Genomic DNA, 26,050 nt, shown 5'->3' with positions numbered 1-26,050 from the left:
CTGACCTGATTCCTAGGGCAAATAGTGCTGTGTCAATGGGAGGGCTTCGGTTGCCATAGCTACTGCCTCTCGGGGACGTGGAGTAGCTACTTTAAGACATCCTTCTCTTGGAGGAAAGCTGCTAGTCACCACATTTACCAGTTTCCCAGATTAGTGTATACATAGAGAGAGGATACACTCTCAGCCTTGAGCAGAAGGGGTGAATATTAGATCCATCACCCACGGGAGTGTTTAACAATTGAAGTTTGGCTGAATAATTTTGCTTTGGTAAAACGAGTCAGTTGAGAACACCAGCGGTTTGTATTAAACAGCAAGACTTGATTTTTCCGACATCTACGCTCTGGGAAGAGCTCCATTCAGAGTGAGGGTCTTGTGTTGCTGCCTCTTCTTACTTTGTAGGGTACTGGCACCCTACATGTCATTGAGGGTAAGGGGCTGGGCACAGTAGAAATTGCTTAATGGAACAGCAACAGAGGGTCCTGTGGCACCTTTGAGACTAACAGAAGTACTGGGAGCATAAGCTTTCGTGGGTAAGAACCTCACTTCTTCAGATACATCTGAAGAAGTGAGGTTCTTACCCACGAAAGCTTATGCTCCCAGTACTTCTGTTAGTCTCAAAGGTGCCACAGGACCCTCTGTTGCTTTTTACAGATTCAGACTAACACGGCTACCCCTCTGAGACTTAATGGAACAGACTCACCCTGAATTATGAATGGCGAAAGCCAAGATAAAAATGCATTCAGAATTTCTTTAATCATGTCACACAAGCTTCTTTACAGTGTCATGGCAATCTACATTTCCACCATCTGCTTGATTTTATTCTGCCGCCACTTCTCAAATACAGAATAAAAAGTGACATTTTAAAAACAGAACACATGGCCATTTTTACAAGCCTTTGGTGCTGCAAGTGAATGCTTTAGCCTCTGGTTGTGAAAAAAAACCCAAACCCATCTTCAATCACCAGGAAAATCTTTTTCCATAAGAACTTTAAAAGAGAAGGCTTTCTCCTGCATTCCCCCCACCCCGCATCTTGGTTACAATAGCAGTATTTCCCCTCAGTGTTTTAGAGTAGAAACCTATCAAACAGGCTCGTATGCACCTCAGAAATGGAAGAAGCTTTGGGGGCAAGATAACTTCAGTTGATTATTTTGGTATTATGTGAAGGTACCCAGAAGGTTAATCTTGAGAGGTTAGCTAGGAAGGGTATCCTGGGGGAGAAAGGATGCATCTTTCACCCTCTAGGGCATAGGCTATCTTTCCAAGCTACATTGACATGGAGGGATTTTATGTTATGGCCCATCAAAGAAATTGCTGCTACGAAAGACCGAGGAGACAATCTTTCCAGTGGAGTTGATAGTGCCTTCGCTATCTGAACTGGACTCAGAATCGCTGCTTCCCGAGTAGGCGCCAAGGCCTGGGAGGATACCAATGCACACAGCTGCTGAGGGGCAGTGGACTGCAGAGCCACTCATGGAGCTGCTCCCGAGTGGAACACACGCTGGCTTTTCTGAAAGACACATGAACAAACCGTTACACTCTTCAAAAAGCAAGAGCGTGAGACACATGTAGCTTTTAATCCGAGAGTATAACCAGATGCTCTACGTATACTATTGCCACTTGAACACTGTGCTTACCTAATACAGCTAAACCAGCTTTGCCACACTAAAGCTTCCTCCAGTAGGAAGGACTGGCGACCCCAGCGATGGAGCTTTTCATCACTCGTCAGTCCGGTCCTGGGAAGGCAGTATTTCCCTCGAAGACCATCCATTTGATGCATTCCATGAATGCTAAATGGTTCTGCTTCGTATATTTGACAAATTTTGCTCTGTAATAACTGGGTTGGGAGAAGGACTACTAGAGCAGTGGACTAAAGCAACGTCTCCAGCACTCCACAGCTGGTTAGCTTTTAGAATGCTGGGAAACACCGTTAACTGAACAGCCGGAGTTTCAGAATGTGCCTTGGGGTGTAGTTCTACAGCTTACTTCCATGCTGGTTGGGGTGTCTAGGTAGTAAAAGCTATTCCCTCTTGGCAATAGCAGCCACAACAATGAAGACTGAAATCCAGCTTGAGTCGATTTCCTTTTTTTCCTCGCTGCCCATAACTTTCTCAAACACATTTGTCTCAGGCTGAAACGTCCTAAGCCCAAAAGGGGAGTAGTTCTGATTTTGGTCAACCCTTCTGATGATCTGAGTACAGGAGTCCCCTTTTCCCCTCTTGGTTTGGATGACAAAACTAGTTCCCAGCTAGCTCAAGGACAGCTGAAGGAAGACACGTCTAACTTAGCTTCCTTGGTGCATCTTACTAAGTTTTGAAAAGCAGGGAAACCAGTCGTTTAAAAGTTTAAATTTGACAATTTTAGGCATGAACTTTTGCCCTTCCCCCCAACTCCTTATTAAGTATACTCCTGCTGTGAGCATCTCTTTCTACGGGTCAGGCCAGTGGAGCCTGTAAGCTCCAAAAAGCAAAGCCCTCACAAGTTCGGGTAAGGATTAGTCTGTTAACACCTGCACAGAAGAGCTGTCAGGTCAAGTAACCTTTAGCACAGGCCCAGGATCAAGGGACTTTTAAGTCTTGTTGTTCAAACTCGTAAGTTCCCCAACACCAGACAGGTTTGGATTCCCCTTTAAACAAACAAAAGCCAAACCCGAGCAGTATCGAAATCCTGAGCACTCGGGGAAGGCAATCCCAAGCATTAAGCTACATTCATGAAGTTCACCCCACCACGCTGACCACATAGTTGGTCAGGATATTATTTATTTGGCCATGTCATGGGGTTGAGTTATCTTAACTCCTGGGCTTGCCCGGCTCCTTGAATTGTTAGAATTTCACGGATACCCCATTTTACACCAAGGCTACCTTTTGTTGGCAGTTGTGTTTACACAGGCACTACAGATTATAGTAGAGCTAATCTGCTTGTGCGGTGGTATTTTATGAAGCTTTATTTAAAAAAATCTGAAGTGAAAGGGAACTAAACTGCTAGGGATCCTATGTTCATCCCCCTGAAAACTGGGGCTGCGATCCGCCTCTGTCCATGAATAGTCATTTGCCACACAAAAGCAAAATATCCCTCGGCTGTTTGCGGAGAACCCCATAGCCCAGACCAATGGCCTCTACGGTCAAATAGTAAACCTCCGTGGTGGAGCCTTGTCTAATCATGATTGCACTGCTGTAAGTTCCTAAATGGCTGCCAAGTTTGCGCTGCCCAGAACAAAGGTATTTAGGTACCTACCTCTGGGAGTTATGTGCCTAAATATCTCTGAGTCTTTGGGCTTCTGTAGCCACAATGACCATCTATTGCTTTGCAAAGCATTTGGAAATACTGGGGAGTACTATGAAAAGAAAATAAGATCTATATGCAACACAGTACAATTAGTTTCAATCTTGGAGAAAGATAAGAGCCCTTATAACAAATAACACGGGGAAATAAGTTATGACTTCCCAGATATAAACCACTCTACATATCAAACTCCAAGGCCAGAACACACCTTGATTCTTGTCGTTGTCAGTGTCTAATTTCAGTCTCTTCACACTGTTACCGCCTTCTGAACTGTAAGAGAAAGTGGAGTCACCTGGTTAGTCAGAAAACAGTCACTTTATAACTGCAAAAATCATAACACTAGATTTGCCTTGAGTGCCAAAGAGAATTCCAGCCAACTACCTTGATAACTTTGCTGCTAATTGGGAAGGATCGCTATTATGCAGACATTCAGCATACTCCCTACACTGTACTCCCACCCCTTGCCAAGTTAGGTAGCAGAAATCCAGATCTAGGAATCAAAGCCAGGTCTTTTGTATGGGAACACACCACTAGCGCTGCTCACCTACCTGGGACTATTGATCTTGAAATATTGAAGAGTTTGTGTCCAAGAAAACCCCCAAATAAGTTTGCATCTCTTTATACTGAGGGACAGCATTCATCTCACCAAGAGAATACAAGCCTGCTTACAAAGGATAGGATCTTCCTTCAGATCTGTCACTTCTATACTCCTCCAAATGCTTCTGATTAGAAAAATCAGTCCAGCCATCCCTTCACTAGTCAACTAGGTGTTGCTCATCCTCTCCTGTATAGAAGTGCCTGCTATCCCTGAGGGGGGACAGACGGTTCCTCTGCCCATGTGCTAAATGGGAATTGTTAAGCAACATTATGTAGCACACCAATAGTAAATGTGAAGATGCTTCTCCTTCATCTGAGGGGACAGTGAAGCCTCTCCCTGCATTAAAAAGTTAGTCACAGAATAAACCTGCAATAATACATGTCCGTTTATTGGCAAGGAAAGTCTATAATGCCCAGACAGATGTTAAATTGAGGCGTCACTTAATCTCAGCTAGCCTGAAATAGAAGGAAAAGTGACTGACTTCAGAAATGTCTTAATGCCAAGGTACCGACATGTCAATTTTGAAACACTCTTTTCAAATAGATGCCATCTGCAGCCATCAGATGTGCCATCAAGCAACATGCCAGAACTTGCTGCTTAGATGCCAACGGTTAGGGAGAAAAATAGCTCTTTGGATGCTAGCTACCATCCAAGTTTTGTTCCCTTTTAAAAATCAGCCCAAATTGTACATCATGGATTGGAAGAGGAGTTTTGAGATATTCCTGTACTGAATTTACCAAAGGCAGCTTCCTAGATTATGAGTTACTATTTCACTGGGGATGAAATTACTCACCACAAATCAGAAGCATCTGAAGGAATCTCCTATACCTTCAACTGCAACCAGATTCAATCACCAATTTACTTCTAGATGCTAATTAACAACAGTCATAGTTATCAGATGGACTGTTTGATTGTCTATGGGAAGTGAGGCTAGGTCTGGGCTGCCACTAGTGGTGTAATTTGCAGCTCATGTAAACATACCTGTGCTAGCTTCAGTCTAGATAGCTCGCTAAAAGATAGCCTTGAGGATGTGGCAGAGCCAGCTAGCCACGTGAATACATACCCAGGGGGCGTGCACAGCCCACAGTGCCGAGTCCTCACTGCGAATTTTAGCGAGCTAGCCAGAGTGGGTGTGTCGACATGAGCTGCAAGTCACACTTCCGGTTGCACTTCCATAGCCTGAACACATGGTCACAGTCCAGATCCTACAGGATAGTGGTTCCTATTACACAATATTGTAACGGGTAGCTAAGATGGGAGTCTCAAAGAGGCGAAACAGCGACTGGGCCACTGACCTAAAACTGCCCTATCCCTTGGGAAGTGAGGGTTTTGCAACAACGCTGTCAAGCCAAACTGGTGGAGAACAAGAGAAGCTTGCACATTACCCTCAGGAGCAGACTGTCACAATGAGTTACACCAACAGTCAAAATTAGGTATCAATAAAACAAGCTGACGTGTGATGCAAATCATTCGACTCAATACAAGTGGCATGAATAAGATTGAAAATAGGCCATTTTCAGATCCAAATACAGGATGTAATGACACTGACATGACTGAAGCCTTGTCTGGTTGAATCATCTTAGTTTCCCCACAGTCTGGGAGACTTATAGAAACATGCTAGTCCCCCTCTCTTTGCTAAGGTTCACACCTCTGACAATCTCCCAAAGGCAGCTTTTGGCCTGCCTCACTCCATACTGCTAACTCAGTTCCTCTCCTTGTGAATTTATAGAGGTGTGAAACTAACCTTCTGTGTTTCACAGCTCCTGCCAACAGCTTTGCCTGAGAGAACTTGTTCTTGTTTTCTACTGATTTCACAGTGAGTTTCTTCTCCGCTTCCTTCTTTGGGTCCGTGCTGACGCCCACTTTGGCGAGAGTGCTGTGAATTAACAGTTAAGGATCAACCGGGATGTGAGAGATGACAGTTCTTCTGCATTACATTCAGTCTGGCCTGCTAACACTGATGGGGGTTCATTCACAGCTTGAGGGCCTCATAGTCCTGTGCAAGCCTGTTGAATGGCATTGAGCAGGTACCTCACGCCAGCAGTATGAGAACCTTACTCTTAGGAGCTGTCGCTGGTGTTCCGATGCCAGGCCTGTTCCTGGAGGACTCACAGGCAGAGAGGGATGCAGGCTATAGTGGCAGATGCATAGTGGGAATTCTCATCAGATACTTCAGGATAGCAAGGAAAGGACTTTGTACTGGACCAACAAGCAGTGCTCTTGGCACCGGAGGAGCTACCCTATAGGCCTGTGTCCTCTCTCGTTGTTAAAAAGTTTTTGGGAAAGGTGGAGGGTGCAAGGAAGGGGAAAAAAGTGCAAGCACAAGATGACATGGGACCTCCTATCACCCCCTCGGCCCACACACTTTTGTTACAGACCAGCTGTTTCCCAACCCAGCCTTTCTGAAGGAGAGAGAATTCATTAGTGGGCCAAATTCTCCTCCCCACTTTGCAACCATGCAGCACCAGGAGAATTCATCCCACTCGGTCGCCCATAAAGCAGAACAAATTAGCCTTACATATCACAAGGCCTTCTTAAAAATTCTCTCCTCCCTTCATGCTGGCCTCATTACTGGTCACACAGCAGGCTCCTTCCTTCACGGACAGCCTGAAAATTAACCCTGCCAGGTTGGAATGTGGTTGGACTAAGATTCAACCAGACCTTTGAAGAACCAAAAAGCTGGAGTGAGGGAATCTTCTTTCTTACAGAGAATTTTGTAGCAGTTTGTCCTCAACATGTGGACACGGCAGATTATGATTTGTTTAAATGAGATTGTAAACTGTTTGGAGCAAGGATTGTGTGCATCTGTGCATGGTGAGCACCCAGTATAATGGGGGCCCTGAACACAATTAAGGCCTCTGTGAACTACTAATGCAAAAGATCAAGGGCCAGAAGTTCCCTTCCTCAGTGAAATACAAATGGTCAAGTAAGAGTGGCTTAAACCTGTCTGTCCTCATATACAAGTAATAATCTTAAAGGATAGGTCATCCCATAAAACGGAGATTACATTTTCAAATACCCCGCCATGGCTTATAAGCACCACAGCCCTGTTGAGAACAACTCTGCCGTAGAAATAAAAACCACATTCTCTTTGAACAACGGCCTAATTTCTCTTCTTTATGCTGCCCCCACTGTCAGTGAGTAGCATCATTTACCAGTTCCAGCAATGCCCACAGAGGAAATGAGTCGCCTATACCAGAACATTTGAAAGGTGGGATGCAGGTGCAACCCATAATGAAGCAGGCAAGTCTGGATAGGCCTCAAAGTCCGACTTTCTGACATTAAGACACACCCAAGAGTCTGCAGAAACACTAACTGGTTCTCTTCCTATGGAGAAATCCAGTTTGATCCCAGCTGGGCTGATACAGGACCCATCAGACTACCTCTTGAAAAAAATACCTCCCCCACCCATTTCCTTGCTGCTACGAGTGCATTACTCTGGTATTTATGGGGACCTGGAAAATCTTCTGGGAAGTTTTATAATTGCACCTACAAAAACAATGTAACCTACAAGGTTACAAATCAAAAAAAATTATCCTTAACTCCAGTATCAGTCCCTTCTTTGACTACAATTCCCTGAAAAAGCTAATAGCACAAATTCATATAACGCCACAAAAATCTGAGTTGCACAAATAAGTAAAAGACAACATCAGCTGTGGCAGGGAAGACACAGGACACAGTAAACTTCAAACTTGGCAGGTCATGTCAGTAAAGTGGCAGCAAATGTGCAAACACTCTGTGTTAAAGTGTATTTACACACATACTTGGGAAATTCTGAACATCTATTTAAAAGCTTTGTTTTAGTCTTTCCAGTTCATAATTTTTCCAGGGACATAGTTACTATCAATAACCCAGTCTGCCATGTTTGTGATTTTCTTCCCCCTCTCAACAACTGAACAGCCACTAGTGGCTTAAAAAAAATTTTTTTTTAAGACATGGAACAATGGTGCCATCCTGTGGCCACTTGCAGTAATAAATGCTCTCTCTAGACAGGCAGTACCTCTTTAAAACAGTTTCGTGTTGCAACACGTGGTTCTTTTCACTTATGTTAGCGAGGTAGGCTCTTATTGTCATTTTTCTATTGCTATATTATACCTGAATACTAGGCTAGCTAAAGCCATTATGAGCAAGCTGAAGTGTAATTTTTATCTACAGATGCCATGGCAAAGGAGGCTATTTTGCAAACATTGCAACCCTACCTCCAAAATCCTCAGCAACTAACTAAACCTCCATTTGCAGAGACTGAAACACCCATGCCTGGTTTTATCTAAATTAGCTCTATGGGCAGAAGTTCCCACTGCTGGAATTGCTGGATTGACATTACAAGCAAAATTACTTTTCCCTCCCATAAAGCTATGTAAAACATATGTACAGAGCGTTGTGTTAATCCTGGATACAAGCATAAAAATAGTTGTCCTACAATATAGTTTAATGCTAGCATTATGGGAGAGATGACTGGCAGGACGCCCTTTTCAGAGAGCTCTAAGATTACATGGATATTTCCTTTCATGCTTTTCATTTGTCTCATCTAAATAGATTGCAAGCTCTTCTTGAAGGATCTCTCTCTCAGTATGTTTGCACTGCGTTGAGCACAATGGACCTTCATCTCAGTTGGGGCCTATAAGACTACTGTAATACAAATTAGTAAAGCAAACGTGTTTAGTAAATTAGTAAAGCTAGTGTTTACAAAACTATTTCTAAGCAGCGTTAAAAATAATACAGGCAGACCATTAAAAGTTCTTTATCAGAGAAAAACTGAGTAGTCGGTCACTTCTGCAGTACAGAAGAAGCAATTTTTAATATACACACCCCTACAAACATCACATACCCTTGCTTTGTGTTGAACAGAACAGAGCGTTAAAATACTTTTTAAAAAGTAAAATTCAGGTTTGTAAGAAATGGTTGAGAATTTCAAAGCAATGTCGGCGATTTAGACACATCTTCCATTAAACGCAAGCATCTAAATCCCCTAGAATGCTTTGAAATTCTCAACCATTGTCTGTAGCCGATATGTATCCATGACTATCAAGTTATGAGCTATCAGACAATGCAATTAGTTATTTCAGAATTTCAATAAGCAATATCCTAGTTTTCCTAATACCTTCCTTGCTGCAAACTACACACTTTGGGTTAGCACAGCCAGGTAACCCTCAGTCTAAGTTAAGCTTAATTTTAGAGAAACCAAGAACGTTCACAACTTACCTAGAGACAGAATTAGTTAAAGCAGCACCGATAACTGGAATCCTTTCCCAGTGTTAACCATGGGCTTTGGGGGTTATGAGTTGGCCATTTCAGTTCCCACTTCAAGCAACATTTTATCTGACAAACTACAGGTGGAATACATTTTTTCTTTTAAAATGACTCTCAAGGTCGAAGCATGTTAAATCATTCTGAGACAATTTCATAGGGTGGTGTCACATTTTTCACCTATTACAGTGCATAAATGGAAGGAGAATATTTGAGCCACCTATTGATCTTGGTCTGTGCTTCGGGCTGGTGCCTCCGCGTAGCTTAAACTGAATGTTATGCTGGGGAAGTCTGATGGAATGACAAAAGCAACATTTCTGATCCACTTCTTTTTAGACTGGAAGGATTTTAGGGCAGGGACAATGGCATCCTACAACATTCTGAGCTCTACAGTCACACAATTACTAATACTCCATTTACATCTCATACTGCAGAAACTATCTGCCATTTAAAAATGGATGCCAGCATCTAAAAGTAGCTTAACTTGAACTTTAAGATGGGCCACTTGGAGTTACTCAATCTGCCAGGAAACTGAAACAAGATACAATGACAAAATATAGGGTGAAAGGCTAAAAATTCTCATTGACAGTATCAATAAACTTAGGACATGGGTTCTACAATTTGTAATATATAGCAACGCCTGTTGATGCAAAAACAGATGATACTTTAAGGCTATGAAGACTGAGCTTACTGATACCTAAAACTCTGGAAGATACACTGCCCAGTAACGTCAGGAGTCAATTACTTAGCTAACAGAGGGCACATAAGACTCCTTCTAGGCTAGCATGATTCACTATTGGACTTGTTTGACCTAGTGCAGTCATATCTATGCTGTGGAAGCAGCTGCCACGCACATCCCAATATTCAGCACACCCTGAAGCAGCCGTAGTAGAAACTAAACATACCCGTGAATCATCAGTCCAAATACATCTAAGGAAACTCCTATATGCAAATGTGCCTGCTATGTCCCACATTAAGTTTTGTGATTTCTAACTGTACTCGCATTATTTACAAAAAGAGGAGCTGGGGCAGACTGGCACGTCCTACCAAGTTAGATGTTGGCGGTTCCTGTCTCATGGATAAGTGGTGCATTTCCAATACGTATTACCTTAGGACATCTTTATATAAAACCAGTATCAATCGGATTCTCTCCCAACTTCATTTTCCTACTTCATTCCTCATGTGTGGAGTTTGACCCTGCTTGTTCCCCCTGCTAACTTGCACCGAAGTGTCAGAGTTTGCATATCACCCACCGATTACTTAAACATAATGGGCTTGATCATGACCGAACAGAAAGGGAGGAACCATCAGCATCTTGGTAGATGAGAGGAAACAATTCTCTCCTTTCAACCTTAAAGACAGTCATCACTAGCTCAATGCTTTGCCATATGTGCAAGCCCAGGCTGAGGTCCTGAGCTTGTCCCCAAGCATGTTGGTCTGGCAAGGGATAGAAACACAGTGGAGTTGACAGGCTTAACCCTCAGGCTGGGAGAAAAAGAGCATCCCAAGTTGCACTCTAGCACTTCTCCATGAACAGCCTTGACTATTGCGAAAGCAACAGAAAGACAATAATTCAATAGCGACTTCTAACAGTTTGGCTTTTAAAGCTGTCAATGTGCATCTGAAAAAAAACAGCTTGGTGAAAGCAGATCTGCTTTTTAAATTAGGTGCGGGATAAAGCAGAGCTTGCAAAAAGGGAAAGCCCATCCTTCCTGTATACATCCTCCCTTCCTATCCTTGTATCAGTGTGAAATATCAGAAGAAGATAACAGCAATAGGAAGGAAACAGGAACACACAGAAAAGTTTTGAAGACATGACCAAAAAAACTGAGATTCTGAGAGAGCCAAAATAAGAACAAAACGAAGCACTTTAGAGGCAGATAAACATCATATACACTTCTGTGTAGAAAACTACATTGCAGGAAAAACAAGTGTGTGGACATCAAAGTCTGATTGCAGCACAACCCAACTGTAGTTCCCTGTCTTATAACCGTCTACTCAGACCAGTGGCGAGTCATTTCAATGCAAAGGATATTCTGTATTCATTTAGTTCTTTCAGATCATCTTCTCTTCGTTGCTTTTCTATTAGCGCTTGTTGCCGAGAAACCTCATCAAGGAACTTTGTCTCATCTTCATCTAAGCCTCTGACCATATTTTCTGAATAAAGCAAAGCAAAAATTAAAAGCCATTTAAGAAGCTGGTAGAGTGGAGGACCACGCAACAGTACTTTTCATCCAAGGATTTCAAAAGGTAGATAATCATCCACAGGTATTTTACAGATAGCATCTATAGTACCACTAAAGCAGACAGGGGAAGCGATCACTGGTAGGGTAGGAAGTAGTACCCATGGCTACTATCAATCCTCTCTTCTAACCAGTAGATCATGCTGTCAGTTTAAAAAAAAGTAAGTATATATCAGACCCTTAAGAAGACAAACCACGCAAGGATCAGCTTGTTTTTCTAATTAATGAGAACAAACTTCTCCGGCTAAAGATTTTCTAATCAATGGGATTCCAGATTAGCAAAACTGAGCTCCCAAGCATATTCAAATTAAGGGCTTGTCTACACTCAAAATGCTGCAGCTTCACTGCTGTAGCACTTCAGCGTACTACCTATGCCAATGGGAGGGGTTCTCCCATAGGTAATCCATCTCCCCAAGAGGCGGTAGTTGGACCAATTCTTCCATCAACCCTGTGCTGCATACAGGGGAACTTAGGTCAGTTTAACGACATGGCTCAAGGATGTGAATTTTTCACACCCCTGAGCGACGTAGTTGTGCTAACCTAGTTTTCTAGTGTAGACCAGGCCTCAGACACATGTTTTTGAACAAAGCAAACACAGCACGGTAGTTTACTGAACACATACTCAACCACAATTAGAAATACAATAAAAGCTAAATTAGCTAAACATGTCCTGTTTAGCTATCAATGTCTTTACTCTCTACATTTCCATTCTGCTCTTCCAAGTAGGGTACAGATAGCTTATTAGAAGGTTCTTTGAATCTCTTGTTATGCAAAGGATAATCACTCCATCAAAGCAACACATTTTCAGAGAGCTAATGAAAGGCTTAAAAAAGCAAAGCCGGCGGTGTCTGTGGCCAGACCGAAAATTCTCTTCAGTTATAGCAACTGGACAAATTTCACTGGTTTTAGCTTCATGAAGGTTTAATTCCTAAAGATGATTTTTAGGACTTTACATATTTAAGGGCCCTATTTTGCCCTCAGATAAAAGTCCCACCTAAATTCAAAAGGCAGGGCCTGAAAAATCTGACGAGTGGCAAGCTTCAGGAAGGGTGGGGCCTCAAAGTCAATTTTTGTTGAATGTAAGGCTTTAATTTGAGAAGTTCCAGTTCTCACCGTTGTGAAGAATATAGTACTCCTCCCTGAGTCTCCAGCCCAATAGCCTCCAATGTGTCTGCTACTGCTCAGAGCTTTCCTCAGAAGCAACGGCAAGTGAGAAGACACTAGTCAGGTTCACTGGTCCCATTCTGACTGACTGCATGAAACTGACGACAACCTTAGTTTTACTCAGCAGGTGCTTGGTATCTAAAACTATAAGCAGCAGCTGCCAAGGCAGTAATGGTTGTTCCTAGATCTTACTGGTATCGCTCTCCTAGGAGTCAACGTTTGTCTGGTACGCGAGGCTTCTGGCTTGCAGGTGTTGGATAAACTTTTTAAACCCCAATCAAGGGCAGCATTTAGCCCCAATATAACTGTCTACCAAAAAAAATATTTTTTGTAAAGCTTACCAATGAGCACGTTGAAAAGAATGGGTACTTTCCCCAGCATTATCAATCAACAAGGTATGTGTGTCAACAGCACTTTCCTTTCTAGCCAGCCTACTCCTGTTGCCCAGTGCAGTGATGTATCTCAGTCCAATATTTAAGCTATATTGAATTTTTTCTGAAATGAAATTGAGGGGTCACAAATACTGCAAAACTGGGCAAGAGAAACAAGCTGATTTAGATATGAGACAGCTGCAAGGAGCCTTTCAGCCCTAGGTCACTGCTGACAAACTGATCGCTATTTGGTGGCCAATATGAAATGATCTGGTTGTCTGTCAGTTCCCAGTAGCAGAGGGGTAGCCGTGTTAGTCTGAATCTGTAAAAAGCAACAGAGGGTCCTGTGGCACCTTTAAGACTAACAGAAGTATTGGGAGCATAAGCTTTCGTGGGTAAGAACCTCACTTCTTCAGATGCAAGTAATGGAAATTTCCAGAGGCAGGTATAAATCAGTATGGAGATAAGGAGGTTAGTTCAATCAGGGAGGGTGAGGTGCTCTGCTAGCAGTAGAGGTGTGAACATCAAGGGAGGAGAAACTGAAGAAATGAGGTTCTACCCACGAAAGCTTATACTCCCAATACTTCTGTTAATCTTAAAGGTGCCACAGGACCCTCTGTTGCAGTTCCCAGTAGAACTGTCTTTTGTCACGATTGGCATCCTTGAGAGCAGTGTCAACAGAGGTACCCAGCGCTGAAACCGAATTCTTCTCCTTCATGTAAAGACCGTCCCACTGGTATGGGGCTTGAGGGGTGTCCATGCGGCAGAATGAGGAAAATTGCATGGCTGCTGCCCATACTATATCTGTTCTGTGCCTTATACAACTTTTACCAGCACTGCATTCATTCAAGACCCCAGAAAGGAGATTGCTTCCATGCGCACAAACACCTCTGCTCTCAGCATTGTTCAGAAGGGAAACAGAGCACAATGACAATTCAGTAGAGTTGTAGTAAAGTATCTTTCTTTTAAAAGCACCAGAGTATGGCAATGAGATCTTATTTTGGTTGTTTTAAAAGCAGCAAATCCTGCAAGGAAGTCTGATTCTGTGCAGTCCTAATAAGTTGCCTATATTCTGTCAATTACACTATGAGGTTTCCTGAACAATCTGAGAGAAGCAAGATACTGTCACTATGTTTATTTGTTCTATCTTCTTCCAACTGCTTATATCTGCTTCATACAATATATATACAAACATATAAAATACACTGTGTATTTAAGAAACCACATGCTTATGTTTATATTATAACTAGAACTGCTCAAATTAAATTAAATTACAGAATTTTGTTAGATTCCAAAGCAGTTTTCATTTCATTGTGTTATGCAATGGCCCAATTTTCATTTTCTAGGTTTTCCCATGGATTTTTTAAATGTTTTTAAAAACAAGAATTAACTAGATTTGAAGAAAAAATCCCACCGTGTGGCTCTGCCAACCAATCCAAATTGACAATGCAGAAAAATGAAAACCCCAAAAATCTTTTTGAAGGACAGGCTACATTTTCTCATGAAGATTTTTTTCAAGATTTTATTTAATGGAAAGTTGTTTTAAAAAAAAACACTTTTTAAAATTTTCTGTTTTCAGAAGATGGCCAAATCTGTTTATTTCAAAAATGTTCAAACCTGCTCATTATATCTAAGAATGAGTCAACATATCTGTATCACTCTCAGGGCCAAATTCTGCCCTCGTACGTACACATAATTCCTATGAAGTCAATAAACATTGGGCACACATACGGTAGAATGTGTGCCTTAATGTTACACTTTCCTCCCCCCTCTACCCCACAATCTGTGACAGGCCAACAGTCCCCCATACGGAGGTAAACTGGTCATAACTCTCTGGAGCCACCAACACTGATTTTAAACTAATCAAGTCTTCCCATCCTTCCCCCTAAAAAGCAATTTCATTACGGACAGGATCCTAATAAGCACTAAGAGACCAATTGCACTATTCATGGTAGTATTGGTTCTAACACAGGACTGTAACATGATGCATCTATTAAGGATGGAGAAAGAAGAATTCCATTTGATGTGGCAACAGCAGGGTAGAGATTTAGGCAGAATGTAATTACCCAAACTGAAGTTTGGCCAAAGCCTGACCCTTGCAAAGAGTACCATATGCTCTTTGAAGCACCTCAAGCGGTCAGGGCCTCTCTTTTAAATGTCTGAAAGATTAAATCTCTAACTACTGTTTGTCCCCTTTCACGCTGGAGCACTGGTTCAAAAGAACAATCTAGAACAGACTCAAAGATCCTTCCTGTAGCACCTGACTTCAAGCTCTCTTACCCAACTTCTCACTTTTCCTTAGAACAGTGATTCCCAAACTTGGTTCGCGGGTTGTTCAGGGTAAGCCCCTGGCGGGCCGCGAGACATTTTGTTTACCTGGAGCTTCCACAGGTACGGCCGCTCACAGCTCCCAGTGGCCACGGTTCGCCGTTCAAACAAAACACCACGGGGAGTGGTCTTATGTTTAAAGCACAGGACGGGGAGTCAGGAAAACTGGGTTCCATTTCCAGCTCCACTACTAATTCCAACATCCTTCCGCCTCAGCTTCTTGATCTGCATAATCTAATTCCATACTTCACAGGAAAGTGAGTTTTGATGGACATTAAGTAACTTTTAATTCCTTACGTGCCAAATGCTCTTAATGCAAATAATTACTGTACATAGTTTAGGATGCACAGCAGCAGTACAATCCACCCATTCGATTATTTTCCAAGTCAATTTCAGAGTGACCGTTATGTAACAAACCAGTGCTTTGAAAAAAGACAAATAAAGCATCAGACAGGAAAGAGCTATCCACCTGGCCACGCAACTCAAAATTACCAAAGATGTGGCACTTTTCTGGGCTTCAGCTCAGAACAATAACTTGCTGGTGCTTACTGAATTTAAACTGCTCCTCAAACTCCTGCTGTTTCTTGTCTTTCTGTTCCTGGAGTCTTTCATATAATGATCGTGGGTCATACACCTCCTCTGGGCATTCTGAGAGACGGGAAGAGAGCAAGAGACAAGAACATACCTTAGACTATTTCTTTTTTAACAAGCAAGCATGGCTTTTAATCTCCCCTCCCCATCCCCCCCCTCCCACTTAAAGCTTTTAAGTATTCTCACAAGCATAGCAGCTGGTTCCTTTGATTTTTGTAGTGACCGTTAAATATTCTTTGGAGCTCTTTCCTGCAATTACCAAACTATATCCTAGTACCTTCTGGGTCCTCGGGTTTTCGAACCTTCTCCCATTCTTCCTGTCTTCTCTTCCGCCGCTCATCTAGCTCCGATTCAGACACAAATCTTTTGTTAATTACAAGGTCAGCAGTGCCATCTCCTCCATCCATTGTGGAACAGCCTGTCCAAAAAAATACATGGAAGAGAATACTGATACTAGAGGCCAGATTCCAGTTTCAGTTGCATAAGGAATACTAGAAATAGAAGGTTCCCCTTTGAGCAATACAGATCCTTCAAGATACATAGGGTATAGGAGATAAGAGTCTGACCCCACAAGTTGAAAAACGTAACATTAAATATTAACTCAACGTAAAAATGAACACAATTCACCTTGATTCCAAAGCGCCACTGGTAGGACATCTTTAGTAAGAGAGCGAGATCTATTAGAGTCCATCACAGAACCCAACTCAGTAACAGCAGATAGATACACTAAACAGATACTATACTTGTTCTTGGTCAAAAGGCTCAGAAGAGGGGTGCATTTTGCATGTAGCAACAAAATTGAAAGGTGAGGGATTAAAAAAACTTGTTAAAACAAACCTGTTTATAGAGAACCTCAAAAACATTTAAACAAGATACAGAAACATTTGCCTATTACAGGCAGGCAAGGCTGTCCAACTCTGCCCATTATAAACCCTACTGTTAGTTGCTTATAAAGCTTTGCCACGCTTCAACCATTTGGGCTGACATTTTCCATGCCAAGTGTCTGTCTTGTGTGAATTTTTTTTTTTTTAATTTCAACCAAAATGGTTCATCTAGTTCCAAGGATGAGGTGATTTGATCACGTTTTTTTTTTCAGTTTGATTTTCCCCTCCTAAATCTAGGAAACTGCACACCAAAACCTATGTTAAAAGAATGTTAAGGTTGCTATTGGCAAGCACTCAAAAGTTAGGAAGTGCCACAATTAAGACTGCCTATGGGTTAACAACACTGCAGACAGGAGTTTAAAGTACATTTTACAAAAAGACATTTTAAAATGTAATCAAACTATTTCTGTTTATATTCAGGGTTTTAAAATCCATTTATGAAAAAAAGTTTTGGACCAAAGATGACCTTGCTAACCCAGACCCTAAAACTGACACATGAAAGTAGTCTCTGGCTACTTCTAAGCAAAAATTTAAAAGCAATAAACAACATTGAAATGAGGCTACCTACTACTCAAACATCATTTTCTCTACAAAAATACAGTTCAGAACATTATGAATGTAACAACAAATTAATGAAAGTTGTCAAAGAAATTAAGTCTATTTTATGGTGTATTATATATGCTCTTTGTTCATGTCTTACTGAATCTTGTACATTAACAAGTAATTCGCAATCGGATTTCCTACTCATTAGCACTAATTGAGGTTCTACTATAGTTATCAGTGCCTCTGTAAGACTGATGTCCGTAAGGAATTTCCTGTAATTAGGGCTTAGTTGGTTTCATTCTGAATAGAGGCTTCCCCAGTGACCAGCAGCAGTATTCAGTGACAAGGGAAAGACACCTCCCTCCCACCCCCTGCACCTCCAGTCTTCACCCACACAAAAGTCACAATGTTTGGCCATCGTGCAGGTGAAGCAAGTGACATGCTTTACAAGTGTTAGAGTGATCCGCCTCGAAGAGAATTAATTAACTTGACACCTAAAGTCCTACTCCCAGTTTAAACCCATGCAATAGATTACAAGCTGTGACGTTATTGACATAAACTGGGATCGTCTAGATCATTGTTGCAACCAAGGTCCTGTAGTGGCACCCAAGTCTGGTATAAAGGGGGTCAAATGGGGTGTCTAGGACAAGGTTATGGTTTACTGGTTATGATTATGCTGTCTATATGTGTGTATCAGTTTTGTAGTCGAAGTTATGAATATTGGCTCTATAGTGTCTGTATGGCAAACTTATGCTATGCTTCTGGGTGACATCCCAGACAAGCTGAGATTAGCTCTGCCTAACCTGCTTGATGGCCCATTAAGGACCATCAGCTATACAATGGACCCATTGAGAGAAGGCAAATACGCCTTGTAACTCAGCAAAGTATGCAGGGACTGGCCCATGTGACTCCAGACTCCATTTTGCTGTAATTTTCCACAGTAAGAACAAAGAGGTGTTCTTACACCTGGAAAAGACTATATAAGGCTGATGCCTCATCTCCATCTTGTCTTCAATCCTGCTTCTTACCTCTGGAGGAACTTTGCTACAAACTGAAGCTCTGAACAAAGGACTGAATGACCCATCCCAGCTGGGGATGTATTCCAGAGACTTAATTTGAACCTGCAGTTTATTCCATCGCTGCTGCAAGCCTGAACCAAGAACTTTGCCATTACTGTATGTAATTGATTCCATTTAACCAATTCTAACTCTCATCTCTATCTTTTTCCTTTTATGAATAAACCTTTAGATTTTAGATTCTAAAGGATTGGCAGCAGCGTGATTTGTGGGTAAGATCTGACTTGTATATTGACCTGGGTCTGGGGCTTGGTCCTTTGGGATCAGGAGAACCTTTTTCTTTTACTGGGGTATTGGTTTTCATAATCATTTGTCCCCATAACGTGTGGCACTGGTGGTAATACTGGGAAACTGGAGTGTCTAAGGAGATTGCTTGTGAGACTTGCGGCTAGCCAGTGGGATGAGACCGAAGTCTTAGTCTGGCTGGTTTGGTTTGCCTTAGAGGCGGAAAAACCCCAGCCTTGGGCTGTAATTGCCCTGTTTTAGCAATTTGTCCTGAGTTGGCACTCTCAGTTGGGTTCCGCCAGAACCGCATTGTCACACAAGCCTTAAAAGTTCAAGATTTATTCTGCCAGTATAAAGTTATGCCCCTAATCCAGATATTTATAGCTCTGTATTCTAGAATAATACATAAAATTGATGCAAGTGTAAGACTGTTCATAGAATAAATCGGTTGCTATTACTTAGATCAGTGGTCCCCATCCTTTTTCATCTGGTGGGTGCCAGACGACGAGCCACCGCGGACCGTGGCCAGCGGACGAGCATCCGCCGAAATGCCGCCGAGAAGCGGCAACGTCAATAGGCGCCGCCGCCAACAAGCATCATCATCCAGAGATACCTTAAAATAGGCCTGATTTTCAGAAAAAGATGAGCGTATGCCTTCTGAAAATAAGGCCCTTTTAAGCTGTCTCAAGATGGGCGCACAAAAATTACAAGTCACTTAGGAAAGTTTAGGCTTAAATAAGTTGCCCAAAGACACACAGGAAACCAGTAAGGAGGGTTGGAAGTTGAACCTATGCCCCATGGGTCTGAGTCCAGGGCCTCAACTATAAGAACATCTTTCCTAATACATGATACGTTCTTTTTATGGCAGCTGTCCCATCTCATGAACTCCTTTTGGAAAGGGATAAAGGATTCAGGTATGTTGGTGATGGTAGGGCATAAAAGAATGTAGATGGGGTGAAGGGGCAGAGACTCAGGCTACACCTACATTTACGGCAGGGTATAGAGTACAGACACTGCACACCCAGCTAGCATGGGTATAAACAGCAGTACAGATGGTGAGACACTGTTTCGGGAAGTAGAGCAGAGTTCCCTACACATCTGAACCCCCAGCACAGTTCTCTACATGCCCAAGCAATGCCTCTCACCCCCATACTGCTATTTTTAGCAGTGCACAGTCCGGCTGCCAGAGCCTTTCCCCACCATAGTGAAAGGCTCCCCCTGGCCAGGTGTGTACTACACACTGCAGTGACAAGAGTTTAGTTGCAGACTGCCTTTCACTGCCACATGTCGTGCGTGTACTTTGTATGCTACCGCAATTTCATTAGGACTAGTCTTTCGCATGCAAAATTGTCCAACCTAAGCGCATCACAATCCTAACAAAATCAGTAGGCTCAGAGGATCCCTTTACTCTAGGGAAAGGATCTATGTACAACAGTTATCAAAAACAGGTTCTCCCCTCGACTGGTGCCACAGCTTAACTGTGACTTTATGCAGGACAAAAGCATTTTCAGCATCATTATGGAAAGCATGATGAAAACGTGCTCCTGGTAGCCACATCCTGGAGCACAAAGATGAAAATGCAAAATGCCATTTAAAAATGAAAAATTGGATCATTTTCAATGTTACTTCCATTTTTCAGCAAGATAAGTCAGCATTTTTACCTTCAGAAAGTCCGGATATTTAGATGTCAGCTTATAATGAGGTTCACTCTTTCCCCTCACTCTCAAAAACTAGTGGAAATACAACTAACCTGCATTTGTAATGCCGATGATGAAAGGTCGCTTTTTACTTCTATTTATTGCTACTTAGTGGCTTGTGTATACTCAGCAATTTTGAACCATCAGGAACATGTACTAGCAGCAAAGAGTCCCGTGGCACTTTATAGACTAACAGACGTATAGGAGCATGCTCTTTGACTCTTTGCTGCTTTTACAGATCCAGACTAACACGGCTACCCCTTTGATACTGAACACGTACTAGTTTCTCTGCTTCCCCCTGTAAAATACTGAGAGGCTCACTCAGTGATGTCATCTGGATGAGCTGCTGAACAGTAAAGGAGATTCTTATGACAGGGCTGATGCTTACGCAGTATTTATACTGATGGTTACTGTTAACTCTCCAGAACAAACTGCTGTCAGAGATTTTATCCTCGCTGCTGAATCCATTTTCTCCATTTGGTTAAAAAGGAACTGTAGTCAAAACATTTGCTCTGGCCCAAGGCATCCCCACTGCGCTGTAAGCAGAGGGGATTCTTATCTGGCTAGGACAGCACCAAGTTGGGTGCCATCATTCCTCTTTAACTCTTCAGAAGTCCCGCCAGGGCGTACAGCAGGGATCTACTGCTGAGGTAGTGGGGGGGAAAGGTTCTACCCACTCTCTATGGCATTCTCCACACCAGAAATGGCACGTACCAAATCCGATCTCACCAGTAAAGTAACTAGAGATGAAAGGCAGGTATGAGAAATAAGTGAAGATTTTAGAGTCTCTCCAACTACCAAATTTTAAACAATTTAAACATTCTTTTAGTTCTAATTACCTCCCTCACAACTTTTACATATAAAAATGGTAGATCAACTCCTAAACTGTTTTCTTTTCTAAACCTTTCAACAGATCTGAAACCTATAAGGTATTTTTAGAAATGCCTAGTTTAAAAACTTTATTTTAACACTCCCACACACAAGTTCTTCAAGATTTAGAGCATTGTCAAGGGGATTTCTTGGACCATACCTATTGATGTGGATTATTGATATGGATTATATTTAAGGAACAGATCTACCTCATGCTCCCCATTAAGTATTTGACTGATAGCATAAAACAAAGCCATCAGTAATGGAGAGATAAGAGAACTGGTCTTCAAAAGCCTTGTAAATATATACACCAGGAAAAGAAGTCTCTAATAGACCCTCACCATCCCATGGCTGGGTTTATTTCATACCCTCCGTTTGACTGGCATGCTTGATTGTTAAGCATCTAACATCATTCACAGTGCTTACATCAGAACAGAAAAGACGTGCAAGTCTTGGAGTCTAAATCTTGCACACTCAAGGCTCCTATTAAATAGAAAAGTTAAGCACATGCATAAACATCTTCAGGATCAGGACTTGGTCTGCAGGAATTGACAGCTAAGGCCGCCCCACTGGCTATAGGATTTTTCTAGCCTTAATAACTTCCAGAAGATGAAGTTTTAAATATCACAATACTATACTGTTAAATTCTGAGGCAAAAAAAGAAAAACAGATCAAAATGTGTCTGTTTAGGACAGCAGTCTAAATCCACCTCCCTCGCCCAGTATAATTTAGTTTGTATCTTATGGGTGGATTGAAAGTTAAAAGCATCAGGGATTAGTCAACAGCAGTATGAACTGCAGATTTCCAATCTACAGTGCATCTTGATAGAAACCTATGACATGGCATATGGCATCTCAGATAGTGGCTAATACCAGATGTTTCAGAGACAGTCACAAAAAAACACTGGGAAAGCTTCTTCCTGATATATTAGTTAGAGATTGGCTTATGCCCTGACGCATGAGTTTCTCACTTCCAAACTCTTTGGTGTTTTTTAAAAAAATCCTTACTAATGTAACAACTAACTATAGCAATGTCCATTTTTTTTTAACCCTGCTAAGCTGTTGGCCTCAGGGATATACACCTCTACCTCGATATAACGCTACCCGATATAACACGATTTCGGATATAACGCGGTAAAGCAGTGCTCCGGGGGGGCGGGGCTGCGCACTCCGGAAGATCAAAGCAAGTTCGATATAACGCGGTTTCACCTATAACGCGGTAAGATTTTTTGGCTCCCGAGGACTGCGTTCTATCGAGGTAGAGGTGTACTGAGGTAAGGTGTTTCATAGGCTGAAAACAGTTCCTTGTATTCATTTTACATTTTCAACCTTTGTTTCGCTGAACGCCATTTGTTCTTGTTTTGTGAGAGGATAAACAAAAAAAAGTTATTTTTATTTTTAACTCGTGATGAATAAATGGAGCCATGTAAATGTGTCAGAGAAATTGGTCTGGCAAGATCTTCAAAGCTGGTTGCTGTTACTAAGCCATTCAGTTGTAGCCCAGTTTACTTCGCTAATAACTATTCTGATGTAACAAAACTGATAGTTTTCAGAGTAGCAGCCGTGTTAGTCTGGATCCGCAAAAAGAACAGGAGTACTTGTGGCACCTTAGAGACTAACACATTTATTTGAGCATAAGCCCACGAACGCTTATGCTCAAATCAATGTGTTAGTCTCTAAGGTGCCACAAGTACTCCTGTTCTTAAAACTGATAGTGTGATTCCAAGGCAGACACCGGTTTCATTTCCAGCGCCTCAGTTAAATGCGAACTTTGTAAAGAGAATCCCTACCTAGGGAAAGTTTAAAACTATCTCCCATAGTTGATAATACTGGTTCAGCAGGTGTAGGAAATGCTGGGACAGCCTGAAAGGTGCCACTACCATTTTCATCGTCATGCTACCCAAACATGATAGGTGCGAGTGCTAAAAACAGTGTCAGACACTTAAAGTAGAGCTCCTAAGATTACAAAACACTGGTGTTTGTAGCCATGGGACATTTTTCAAGGATTTCCATAGTGCAGACAGGGCTAGCTTGTTCAAAACTCTAACTTAAGTTTGGTCATCACTAGCTTCCTTACACTTATCTCAATCACACACACACACAAAAACAATTAGAACCAATACTTTGTTCTAATACAGCCCCTTTCATCTGATGATCTCAGAGCAATTTAAAAACATTAAAGGTACAACATCAATTTGAAATCTTATCAGTTTACAAAAAGGTGAGATGTACTTCCCCCTGCCAGATTGTGCAGTCTGAATCACATTTGCCTATTTTTTCCTCAAAAAAACCCAACAAAAACACCAAACATCCATTTCTCCACACTGTTTCTGTGTAAAGGATCCACATAAATAGGAGAAACTCCCTGATAGTCAAGCAGTGAAAGTATCCCCCCATATAGTGTTATCAAAGATTCCAAATGAAATTTTTTTTTAAAAAAGTCAATTACAGTGTTTTTTTGGGTGGGGGGGAGGGGGTTATTTGTAACAAGAGATAATGTGTTGAGACAAATGTGATTTTTAAAAAGAAACCTTGTGTCTCTTGGAGCACCACACCAGAATTGGATAGTAAAGTTCACATTATACAGATGGGGAAACTGAGGCACAGAGGTGCAGTGACTTGCTCAAGTCTGCACGACAAATTAAAGGCAGAGCTTGACACTGAACTGTGAAGTACTACTCCAAACCCTTGACGATCTTTCCTTCATAATGTGACTTATTTCACCAAGGTACTCACTTTCAACTGATTGAACAGTCAAGAAGATCGGGCCTGCCCTAAGACATCAACTTCTGCAGAATTTAGGCATTCATTTAAGAGTTTCTTGTCCTTGAATAAAGAAAGCCTTCCAAATTTGAACTGACTGTAACCCCAAAAAAGTGTTATCTTCCCTAGTTTGCAGGTAGACAGCTTAAGGATCTCTGAAGCTTCTCAGTCCTTTTCCCAAGTTCCAGTACAAGTAAAATGACTAGACTTAGATAAGTATTGCTGTCTCCTGTATTGCGCAGCACTGAAACCTACAAGAATCGCATCCATTTCACTCTATAGGTATTCGGAAAAGCTATGAGTAGCAGAGGATGCACTTTGCTGACGCCCCAAAGAACTTTATCAGTTTCCAACTATTAGATATCCAGACTGTCACTGGTTGAGTGCCTACAAGCATTCTACCACCATACTTCCAAGGGTGCTTTGTTTTTGTATGCAGAAAGAGCTCTCAGATCACAGGAATCTTACACACAAACACTATCTTCTCAGAAGACCACAGTCACCAGAAGACCAAATACTCAGACTCAGACTTTAAGGTCATAAGGGACCATCCTGATCATCTAGTCTGACTTCCTGCACATTGCAGGCCACAGAACCTTGACTATCCGCCCACTCCTGTAATAGACACATAACCTCTGGTTGAACTACTGAAGGAATCACCTGTACAGGGATGTACTACTAATTTTGTCTTCATGCTAGCTCTGTTTATCAACAATCTAGTGAAGAAACTATCAGTTGTGGCTATGGTACATTGATGTACGATTAGTTATTATGAACTACATGCACTAAATGTAAAGGTTTTTCCATCCAGACTACTAAAGAAAAAGCATGCAGGGTGAAAACCTTTCTAAATGAAATGCAACACTGCTCTTCAAGATGTCCTAAACTCTATAGAGCACAGCCAGTTACAGCTTAATGGGTGCCAGTCTAGGAACAACACCTGAAACATGCTACTGCTGTCATGAGGCAACTTGAAGAAGAAAGGTAGATGTATACACAGAACTCCACTTGTGACAGCTCTTCATGACTTGATAAACTATTACTTTTTTTCCTGGAGGCTGTCATCCGATACTGCAGAATGAACACTTTCATTTTTTAAAAATGTAATCCTATAGCCCTCATCATCCAGCTCTCTGGAGCAGAGCCAGTGTTTCCACTACACATGTGTCCGGTACTTAGCACAATACATTCATAATCATCAACCTCTAGCTGCTAATGTAACTCAAATAGTCAACCTCACAGAAAACCTTCAGAATATCCTCAAGTGTACCAAAGTGACGTCTGCCCAAGCCTGAAGTGGCCTATCTGAAAAAGCTGTGAACTATTCTGCTTATCTCAAAGTGGTGTTAACTCTGAATCCCAGCAATGCTGGTTTAAACATCAACTTTCCAATGTAGATCAAAGAGCCCAAGGAAAGAGGAGGATCTTTAGAGAGAACTGCACCATCTTTCTACGGCATGAGACATCTGTTCTCGACTAGCCATACTGTGCCCTGGAACAACACCTTTACCTAGCTCACCCGCTGTTTAACCCAAAGGGGAGATGGCTTCCGAGGCAGAGTGGCTCGGCTAGAGAGACACAAGCTAACACACATCACCACACAAGAATCTGTAACCTTATTTTTACCACCCCCTCCCTGGATCCCCACATTACAGCCACCTGGCTTCTCCCCCATCCCCCCCTAACCCATCCCCTCAGCCTCCCCCCAACCCTAACCCATCCCCCCAGCCTCCCTCTACCCCCCCAGCCCTAACCCATCCCCCCAACCCCTAACGCATCCCCCAGCCTCCTCCTAACCCCCCCAGCCCTAACCCATCCCCCCAACCCCTAACACATCCCCCCAGCCTCCTCCTAACCCCCCCAGCTCTAACCCCCCGCCCTAATCCACCCTCCCCCAGCCCCAGCAACGCGGCCTCCCCCAGCCGCCCGGCCTCGTCCCCTCCCCGCATCCGCCCCCCAGGAGCCAGTTCGCCCTCAGCCCCTGCACCAAGGCTGCCCTCCCCTCACCCCGCCCCCCCGCGCCGCAGGCCCCCCCCACCTTCCTCTCGGCCGGGCCCCTCAACAGAGCAGGGCCTCTACAGCGATGTGCGCACCATACCCCACTGCAACCACCATTGACCCCGCGGGGCCCCGGTCTGCTAGGAGCCACGCCCCCTTCCCGCCCCAACCAGC

At 42.6% G+C, this 26,050-nt stretch overlaps 1 protein-coding gene across 12 annotated transcripts; it reads right to left on the bottom strand.

Annotated features, from left to right (window-relative positions):
* Nucleotides 1–734: 734 nt before the first annotated feature.
* Nucleotides 735–26,050, bottom strand: PSME3IP1 (proteasome activator subunit 3 interacting protein 1). 12 transcript variants are annotated; one of them, XM_065566936.1, is made up of 9 exons: nt 23,852–25,464; nt 19,008–19,162; nt 16,449–16,478; nt 16,099–16,239; nt 15,780–15,878; nt 11,155–11,281; nt 5,622–5,750; nt 3,488–3,549; nt 735–1,507 (listed from the first exon to the last, which is right to left on the bottom strand). In XM_065566936.1, the coding sequence occupies exons 2-9, from the start codon at nt 19,024–19,026 to the stop codon at nt 1,290–1,292; spliced, it is 825 nt and encodes a 274-aa protein (XP_065423008.1). In that variant the 5' UTR covers nt 19,027–19,162; nt 23,852–25,464; the 3' UTR covers nt 735–1,289. The 12 variants fall into 12 exon arrangements, with proteins under 12 accessions (XP_065423008.1, XP_065423007.1, XP_065423012.1 ...); XM_065566935.1 differs by lacking the exons at nt 19,008–19,162; nt 23,852–25,464 and adding an exon at nt 25,972–26,041; XM_065566940.1 differs by lacking the exons at nt 19,008–19,162; nt 23,852–25,464 and adding an exon at nt 25,917–26,013 and having other exon boundaries at nt 16,449–16,498.

This window comes from Chrysemys picta, chromosome 14 (genome assembly GCF_011386835.1).
Source record: "Chrysemys picta bellii isolate R12L10 chromosome 14, ASM1138683v2, whole genome shotgun sequence".
NCBI classification, from domain to species: domain Eukaryota; kingdom Metazoa; phylum Chordata; order Testudines; family Emydidae; genus Chrysemys; species Chrysemys picta.
The sequence above is the reverse complement of the archived record's forward strand: the minus strand, read 5'-3'. Positions and strand labels throughout refer to the sequence as shown.

Excerpts from the sequence above, each read along its gene's own strand:
- PSME3IP1 (XM_065566934.1), bottom strand. Across the intron at positions 16,240-16,448 it reads AGTGGCGCTTTGGAATCAAG|GCTGTTCCACAATGGATGGA; the intron begins GTGAATTGTGTT and ends TTTTTTGGACAG. Across the intron at positions 1,508-3,487 it reads TGACAACGACAAGAATCAAG|AAAAGCCAGCGTGTGTTCCA; the intron begins GTGTGTTCTGGC and ends TGTGTCTTTCAG.